Source organism: Muscardinus avellanarius (assembly GCF_963383645.1).
Source record: "Muscardinus avellanarius genome assembly, chromosome: 15".
Taxonomy (NCBI): domain Eukaryota; kingdom Metazoa; phylum Chordata; class Mammalia; order Rodentia; family Gliridae; genus Muscardinus; species Muscardinus avellanarius.
Genome location: NC_137801.1, coordinates 78,677,667 through 78,687,101, shown reverse-complemented (window position 1 = coordinate 78,687,101; position 9,435 = coordinate 78,677,667). Strand labels below are relative to the sequence as shown.

The 9,435-nt window shown below is 52.8% G+C and overlaps 1 protein-coding gene across 1 annotated transcript in view; it reads left to right on the top strand.

Annotated features, from left to right (window-relative positions):
• Window positions 1-6,575: 6,575 nt before the first annotated feature.
• SH3RF3 (SH3 domain containing ring finger 3) overlaps window positions 6,576-9,435 on the top strand; it is a gene marked incomplete at both ends in the record, with an annotated part of 328,187 nt that continues 325,327 nt past the window's right edge. The window contains one exon of the mRNA XM_080711312.1: window positions 6,576-7,115. Within this exon, the coding sequence (XP_080567438.1) occupies window positions 6,576-7,115 (540 nt within the window). The remainder of the gene's footprint in view (window positions 7,116-9,435) is intronic.

The window sequence follows — 9,435 nt, the reverse complement described above, 5'->3', positions numbered from 1 at the left end:
ACCCTCTCTCCTGGCTCTTCAAGGTCACCAGTTTCTGTGGCTGACTTGGCTCTACAAACAGACTGCAAAGGAGCTTTCTACTACCACCCCTAGACCTTTTTTTTTTTTTTTTTTTTGTTTTGAAACTGGGTCTTGCTAGGTTGTTCAGAATCTTACTAGGTTGCCGAGTCTGTCCTGGAACCTCTTGTCTCAGTCTCCTAAGCTCTGGGAGTACAGGCACGCACCACCCCACCTGACTGACTACAGATCTCTTACGGTGGTGCCCAGGATACTGGTTCACCACCAGAATGGGTGCCTTCTCTTCCTACTCCCTCACTTCCCCCATTTATCATCTACTCTCACTTACACCCTAGGAGGCCTTCTACAAATGGCAGGAAAGGTGGCCACTGAGATCCTGGAATCCAAAAGAAGAGAGGATACTCCCTCTGTCCCCAAATTCTTCATCTATAGCCAAACCTTGTGCCAGATGTTTACAGATGCTGCTTACATGTGTGCTTGTCCTTAAACCAATCACCTCCAGGGGTGAATTAGTTCACTCATCCAGCTTAGGCCACATCTTGGCTCTGGGGGGACACAGGTGCAGAGCCTATGAAGGACACATGGTCTGGGAATGAGGAGGGTCCCCAAAGGAGGGTTATGGACCTAGCCATTACAAAGGTACAGGGCAGATGAGATCAAAGTTGATTTCCTTATGAGATCTCCTTACAGACGTGACTTGTGCTGGAATTCCTTCAGTGACGTGGGGCTCCCCCTTCACAAGGCTCCCAGGGCCTATGATTAAAAAGCCCTTCTCAGCTGGGCGTGGTGCCGCACACTTGTAATGCCAGCATTTGAAAGGCTGAGACAGGAGGATCGTGGTTCGTGGACAGCCTCAGCTATTTTGTGAGGCCCTTTGCAACTCAGTGAGACTCTGTTTCAAAATAAAGAATTAAAAAAAAATAGGGGCCGGGGTGTAGCATGGATCCCTAGTACTAAAAAAAAAAAGCTCCTCTCAGCCGGGCGGGGTGGTATACCTTGTAATCCCAGCAATTGGGAGTCTGAAAAAGGGGGATTAGGTTCGAGGATAGCCTCGGCTACTTAGGCCCTTGAGACCCTGTTTCAAAATAAAGAATAAAGCCGAGCGTGGTGGCGCACGCTTGTAATCCCCGCGCTTGGGAGGCAGAGACAGGAGGATCGCGCAGGTTCGAAGCTAGCCGCGCGCGCTGGCTTAGGAGACCCTGTTTCCAAATAAAAATGTAAAAATAGGTCTGGGAGTGTAGCCCGGCGATAGAAGGGCTTCCAGGAACCCCAGTACCACCAAAAAACAAAACAAAACAAAACAAAAAAACAAAAACAAAATAAAGAATAAAAAATAGAGCTGGTGGTGTGTGTAGCTCGGAGGTAGAATGCCCCTGGGTTCTACCCCTAGTACCAAAAAAAAAAAAAAAAAAAAAAGCCCTTCTCTATGGTTAGCTGAAGATGGCCTTCTATAACTCTAATTCACTTGGGATTTCCCGCTGCATTAGAGTTCTCCAGAGACAGTACCGAGAGGGGGGCGATCTATCACAGGGGTTGGGTTGGCACGTGCAATTATGGAGACTGAGAAGTCCCGTGAGCAACCGTCTCAAGCTGGAGACCCTGAAATACCTGCTGCTGTAGTGTGACGCATTCGGAGTCCCAGTACCTTGGAACCTGAGCTGCTGACGGTGTAACATGAAGTCTGAGGCTGAAGAATCGAGACCCCTGAGAGCTGCTCGTGTTAAGTCTCATAGTTCTGATGTCCAAGGGCGGGAGGAGGAGCGTCCCAGCTCCTAGTAGCGGGGGAAATCCTTTTTTCTCCTCATTTTATCTGGGACTCCAGAAAATAGGATGGCACACTGACACGCTCAGAGACAAGGCTTTATCAGTTCTCTAGGTATTCTTCAATCTAGTCAAATTAACACCTAAAGTTAACCTTTGTAGTTACTAATAACAAGGCAAAAGAAAAAATTTTCCAATATATTATTCAATCTCAAGAGACTTCAAATGCCTCCCACCTCTCAGAAGGTGAAATGTTTTCATCTTCCAGTTTACAGAAGATATACTTCTGGTCCAGAGAAGTGATGCCGACTGACTGAGTTAGCTCTACTGGGATTCCTGTGCCCCAAAGAAAACTCTACTCACTAACCACACTGCCTGCCCCGTCCTCTGGCTCTGCTCTCACCCAGCACCTTCCTGACCATCGAACACACTCAGGAAGTGTTTATTGAATGAATGAATGAATGAATGAATGAATGGGTGACACTCTGATGATAAATTATCACGTATCAATTAGAGTTCCCAGTTTCAAACAACAGAAACTGGTGTGGCTGGTGAGGGCACAACTTTTGGCTACGCCTGAGTCAGAGGCCCACACCTTTGCCGGAAAAAAACATCTATCATCAAGTGGAGAATCTTCCAAATTTAAGGAGTTCAAATATTGGGCAGCCAAAAACCTGACATAGAGCTGCCCATCCTGTTTCCTCTGAGCTCTCTTGTTTCTGGATGAATGTTCTCTTTTCCTTCATCCTAATTTCATGGTTGGGGTCTCCAGATCCCTTACCACTCTGTCATTAATTTTTGGTGCCTGGGATTGGAAGCCATCTTGTAAATGAAGTCTGACAAGCCCGAGGTACAATGGGATTATTTCTTTCCATAGCCCAACCCCTTAACTTCCATTAAGACATCTCAGGATTTCATAACTTTTCTAGGCAGCCATACGACTTTGGTGACTCATGTTGGCTCACATTATGCATGTGGTTTGCTGAATTCCCCAGATCTCTTCACATAAATGACTGCTAAGCCAGGTCTTCCATCATTGACTTATATAATTGGCTTATTGAACATGTGCAAATTTAACAGGGTAACATAAAACTCTATTTGTAATACTTCAACTATTTAGTTTACACCCTTAAGTCTTATACTGCAGTATAGTATACCAGGCTACTTCAGCCAGAAACTGCAAACGGATGGATTTGGGTCCAATTTGGCCACACACTTATTTTGTTTGGCTAATGCTTGTGTTCTTTTTATTTTTTTTTTGAGAATGGAATTGGTTGCCAATGGTCGATCATTAGTATATCTCACATAAAAAGAAGAGCCCCCAACTCTTTTGAAAGGTAAGCCAATGTGACAATACTTGGTCCCTATTTTCTCAGGATGGTGAATAATGAGCTGGTGCTGAGTTACCATTATTTCTTTTAGAAAATGCAGAAAACCCACTGCAGTCCCCACTGGGCCTTATCATCAGAGTCTAGATGCATCATTAATTTATAAGCCCTGCCCAGTCTGTGGATTCATTTGGGTTTGCAGCCTCTTTGTACTGTGGGGTTTGGCTATGGCTTGGCATATTCACAGACATTCTGTGGATACACAGGAGTCTGGACAAACGGGGGTCCAACAGCCCTGCATTTGTGTATGCATGGCTTCGTTTGTGCAAAATAATACGGACACCGAGGGTAGGGATGTGGTCCTAGACTCCTAGCATGAGCATCCTTGGTTTGGTCTGCCTAGCATGCCACTGGTTCTTCTGGAGACTCTCATTTCTTTCCCTGTGTGACTTGTGAGGGTGCTGCCAGGTCTCCCATGACCTTGTTCCTATGGCCAATACACACCGACCCAGAAAGTGACCACTAGTCCAAGTCAGGTGATACAACTTCAAAACGTCCAGCTGGTGACAGCATTGGATGGGCCTCTTGTCTGTGGTTGATGGTATTGGAAGCAATGCTCATGGATCTGTGACCCTGCTATCTGCAGGTTAGTTGGCAGCAGAGCTACCAGGTGTGGAGGCAGAGGGGGAGAGCTATCATCACATAAGAGGGGAGAGCAAGATCCACTGGGGACTTTGAACGGAGATGACCTGGTCCAGCTGTTAGCTTGGGGTCCTGTGAAATGTCTCTTATTCTAATAGCATGTTCTGTTCCTAGAGTTGGTTTCTGTTGCTTGCAACCAATTGTAGGCAGAGTGTGTCATCACCTGCAACCCTTGCTCTCCGAGAGCCCTCCTTGTGCCTCAGGGGGTCCCCTCTCACCTTCTGCCCTGTCCCAGTCCTCATCACCTGCTCTTGGACCAAGTGTTCTGGGCCCCCCTCGCACAAATTCCCCTTGATTGTTCCCAGGCCAGGGCCTGAGAGGAAAGGCAGTTCACGGGGAAGGATGTGCTTCTGTGCAAGGGCGGTACATTCCCATTCCCTTCTCCCAGCTTGGTGAGAGCCAGGCAGCTCAGAGATGCCGTCCATCTCACACCGCGGCCAACACTGATATGAAAAACACAAAAGGAAATCCATACCACTGAGACATCCAGGTGGAGAAACCCATCTGCTGCCACCAGGAGCAACATTTCCAGGGACTGGAAGCCTGAGAGGGACTCAGGATGTCTGGAATTGAGGTGCTGAGACTTGCATTTGGTGAAGAGGCCGAGATAGTCTGCCTTTCTTTCTTCCTTCCTTTCTTTCTTTCTTTCTTTCTTTCTTTCTTTCTTTCTTCTTTCTTTCTTTTGGTGGTACTGGGGTTTCTGGAAACCCTTTTACCTCCGGGCTACACTCCCAGACACCTATTTTTTTATATTTTTATTTGGAAACAAGATCTCTTAAGCCAGTGAGGCTGGCTTCGAACCTGAGCCATCCTCCTGTCTCCGCCCCCCAAGCGCGGGGATTACAAGCTTGCGCCACCACGCCCGGCTGCCGAGATCGTCTTTCAATCATTCGAAATATTTGTTCAGCATCTATGTCAGGCCTGGTACTGTCTCAGGCACCAGAGATAGTACAGTGTTGACCGGTAGCTTGCAGGCAGCTTCTATTCTAATGGCACGCGGGCTTCGTGCGTTAGGGTTTGGAGATGCACAGATCACAGTTCGGTCCTAATGGCTTTATAACAGTGAGCGTCACCTCTTGTTTGTAAAATAATCATTTCACAGGGCTGCTTAGGAGTTTAGTTAAGTCTCGTCATCTCACAGGGCCGCTTAGAAGATTTTATAAAATAAGGCATAGACACGTTCTTGGAATGTTAAGCATCAGCACATTTTCTGAAATTTTCCAAAAAAGTTAAACCACGGGATAGCCTGCCTTTAGGCAAGCCCTCCACACTCCTTCTGATGTTAGTTGGTCCTGGCAAGAAATCGCTTGAAGTTGGCCTCCCCTTGGAGACAGGAAGCCGGGAGCGTAGGGAACGCCGAACCGCCACGAGAGGGCAGCGCACGGCAGGGAATCCTCGCCGCCGACCCCAGCCCATCGCCAAACTTCCCTGCTGCTTCGCGTTCTCCAGTACGTACTTCCGTTGCTCTGACGCTCCCAGAAGCCGGGGCGTCGGGAAGCAGAGCGCGAATTCCCCTTCCTCTGCGCCTCCGGAGGAAAAACTGCAGCGGGGCTCACCGTACCGCGGAGGCGGGCGCCGGGGCCCCTCGCACTGCGCCTCCGGGGCGCGGAGCCGGGCACCCTGCGCCAGGGTGCAGGCGTGCAGGGCAGCCGCGCCAGCCCAGCACCCGCGATTTGGGAGAGAGCCGCGGCCGCGAGAGGAGTCTGCGCGGCCCCGGGCGCCTGGACCAGCCGAGCGCCTTCGGCTCCAGCCTCACGGGGCACCCCCTCCCACACACCTGCAGCTGTCACTTCTGCTCGCCATCTGGAAAGGGGACAGGACCCGGAGCGCTCCCTGGAGTCTTCAGGGAGGATGCCTGGGCGTCGGCTGTGTCCCCAAGCTGCTCGCCAACGCTGGCGAAGAAAGCTGTCGGGATAACGCCGCCCAAACTTTCCTTCGCCGCCGCGCCGCGTGGGGAGGAATCGTCCCTCTCTTGAGGTTCGCGGAGAACCCCCAGACGACTCGGGCGCCCTGGGGAGACAGGGCTGAGCCCGCGCGGGAGTTTGTAGCAGGGAGCCCCTTGGAGGTGCCCTCCGGGCCAGTGCCAAGCCGCTGGCGTGCGCCTTGGGCGAAGGGGGGTCCGGCGGCCGCGGCGCCTCCTCCCAGCGCCCCGCTGTCACCGTGACCTCGGAGCGCCACCCGCACACGCGTTCGCGGCCCTGGAAGAGGAACGCTCCAGCGGATCCCGCTAGAGGCAGCGACTCGCAGGCCGGCCAGGGGCGCATGGAGGCGCCGCGGGGGCGGTGCGGCTCGCCAGCGGCGCGGGGGAGCGCGCACGCCGCGCCCCGGCCTCCCCGAGGACCTGGCCGGCCGCTCCCCATACTTCCTGCCGGGGGGCTCGGAGCCGCCAGCTGCCGCCTGGAGCGCAGAGCCGGCTGAGCATCCTGCTGGGCGGCCTCCCCGGCCCTGGGCGCGGGGCCGACGCGCGGCGGGACAGGTGTAGCGCGGCTCCCAAGGACCGAAGGGGCTCAGCTGATCGGAGTTGGCTCGCAGCTCGCCGAACTGGGTCCTCGCCACGCAGGCGGGCCGGCGCGCCACTTTTGCACCGCTGCAGCCTGAGCCTTGGGCTGTCAACCTCCGGGGGGAAGGAAGTCAGCCGCGGCGGAGGAGCCAGGCTCGCGGGGGGCGGCCGCCTGGGCGCGGTCCTGATGCCCGCTGCCCACGGCGGGCTCCGCTCCGGCCTCTGGACTTAGGCAGCTGCGCGTAGCCGGCGCCCGCGCCTCCCCCATGCTTCTCGGAGCGTCCTGGCTGTGCGCGTCCAAGGCGGCCGCCGCTGCTGCGCAAAGCGAGGGTGACGAGGACAGGCCCGGAGAGCGGCGGCGGCGGCGGGCGGCGGCCGCGGGGACCGCCGAGGACATGGACGAGTCGTCGCTGCTGGACCTACTGGAATGCTCCGTGTGCCTGGAGCGCCTGGACACCACGGCCAAGGTGCTGCCATGCCAGCACACCTTCTGCCGCCGCTGCTTGGAGAGCATCGTGTGCTCCCGCCACGAGCTGCGCTGTCCGGAGTGTCGTATCTTGGTGGGCTGCGGCGTGGACGAGCTGCCCGCCAACATCCTCCTGGTGCGCCTGCTGGACGGCATCCGCCAGCGGCCCCGGGCGGGGGCCAGCCCCGGGGGCAGCCCGCCCGCGCGCCCCGGCCCCTGCGGGTCCCCCGGAGCGACAGGCAGCGCCCCCGGCTCCCCGGTCTTCCTCTCCGCCGCGGCGGGCAGTGCCACCGCCAGCCTCTGCGAGCTGGTGACCAACAGGAGCGCGCCAGTGGCGAAGGTGAGTCTGCCCCGCGGTGGAGTGCGCGCTCCTATGGGGCGCGTGGGAAGGACGCGGGGGACCGTGGCCCGCATCGGTCCACTTTTTCGTGTTACTCTTCTTACCCTAACTTTGCCTCCTCCCGGGGGCTTCCTGAGTGTCTCTTCAGTTATCATTTGCCATTCTTGGACCCCCCCCCCTTGAGCTTCCTGTCAACAGACACCTATTGGCGGTCCTTCCTCTCCCCCACTCCCAGTCCTTCTCGCAGCACCTGCACCCAGCGCTGCATCTGGTCCCAGAGCACCTCCACACCTGTCCTCGGTGAATCCGCACAGCATCCTCCCCGCTGGATGGATGGACGTGTCTTTCATCCTGCTGTTCAGTCCTCCACCCTCGTCTCCCCTCCCCCATCCCTGCCCCATTTGGCTGGGCAGTTACTTTGCCTGTAACTTTGCTGCGCCCTCCCACCCCTCCAGAAACCTCCTTCTTACCCTGTACCTCACAGGCTCCCCCTCTGCAAGCCCTCTGAGGGCGGGAAGAAAGTTATTGTATGGTCCCCTGCTTCTTGTCCCTGCTTCGAAGCCCGGGGCCTCCTGCCTTTGTGTCCAGCTGGGGAGGAGAGAACAGAGGAGTAGAGTACTGTGGAGGAACGCAGAGGCCCACTGTGGTTAGCAGGAGGTAGCCTGGAGGCCGCAGGAGGACTCTGGCTCAGCTTTTCTGGGACTTGGCAGCGTCTGTCACTAAGCCATCATGTATAGTGTTTCCCTGACTTTTAGGCAGGGTTGCATTTCCATGTGGGCTGGTATTTTTAATTATTATTATTATTTGTGTGCATCTACATTGTACAGCCTTCGCTGCCTCTGTTTTACTTGAAAGACCTCGGGTTTGTGATTTGGTTTCAAAAGCTGCTTCTTCTATGTCATTAATGCTGCCTGCCACCTTGGGAGTGTGTGTGTGTGTGTGTGTGTGTGTGTGTGTGTGTGCACCTGTGAGTGTGTGGGGGTAGTAGCAGCCCATGGGATGCTGGTTGGAGAGAGGCACAAAGTACCTGTACATTTTGTAATTCCTCTAAGTGGAGAAAATTGCATTGAAAGGTTAAAAGAAATAGGAGTGGATTAATTAGAACTATCATTTGTTTTAGAAAACACACTGTATTCCTCTGCTTTTGACCATGTAGGAGCGGGTGGTACACAATCTTCCCAACATGAATAATCCTGAAGTGCTGGGAATACAGAATTCCTCAGCGCTGCAACATCCCAGAGGTTAGGAACCAAATTCTTGGACACTGAGCTTCAGTTAAATGTGATATTTTGCTATTTTTTTTTTTAAGGACCAGAAAGAACGGACAGTGAAGGCTAGCTAAGAAATATTCCTATTTGGGGTCATTGCTGAGAAGATTTTTTTCCCCCTTTGATTTTAATTGTGATTAAATCCAGCTAAATGCCCCAGTTAAGAGATTTGCAAACTTTTTCTTCCTGTCATTGCTGGTTTTAATCTAAGGCATTGTGATTAAAGAGTTTTATTTGCCAAATAAGCAGGTTACCTCCTCCTGATATTATGTGATTCTTGGAACTGTTTCCAGTGAAATGCTGGGGCATTTCAGTGATGTGTGTTTACAGATACCCTCCAAGTTTATTTTGGGGGGAATTGCCTTTGGCCAGCAGGCTGGGAGGGAACTTTTAAAACTGAGAAGGTACAACCTTGAGGCAGCTCCTAGAACTCTGTGGCACCGATAGCATCCTTTAAACCTTGTCAAAGGAGCCGGGCGTGGTGGCACACACTTGTAATCCCAGCATTTGGGAGGCTGAGACAGGAGGATCGCGGTTCACAGACAGCCTCGGCTACTTAGTGAGGCCCTCTGCAACTCAGTGAGACCCTGTTTCAAAATAAAGAATAAAAAATAGGACTGGGGGTGTAGCTCAGAGGTAAAATGCCCCTGGGGTTCTATCCCAGTATTGGAAAAAAAAAACTTGTCAAAGGGGTGATAGCTTGGAACTTTAGTAATGACACATAATCACAGGGAATCCATGTTTAGTTGACTAGATTTTGAGACGTATGGGATGGTTTCTGAATGGGGACACAGACTACATTCACGACTTGCCCTGCTTTGGGAACCTTTAGAACACACTTTCTGTTTGCTGTGTCAGCTAAGTATACACATTAGGCCTTTCTTCAGAGGCCAACCTCAAAGGGATTAAGCTTGGGTACTGGGAAATCTAAATTAAATCCAATGTGATATTGATGATTTTCAGAGAGTACAAAAAAACAAGAGGCAGAGATGAAAATACCATCAAGCTTTTCATCCACTGGTGTGTGTGTGTGTGTGTGTGTGTGTGTGTGT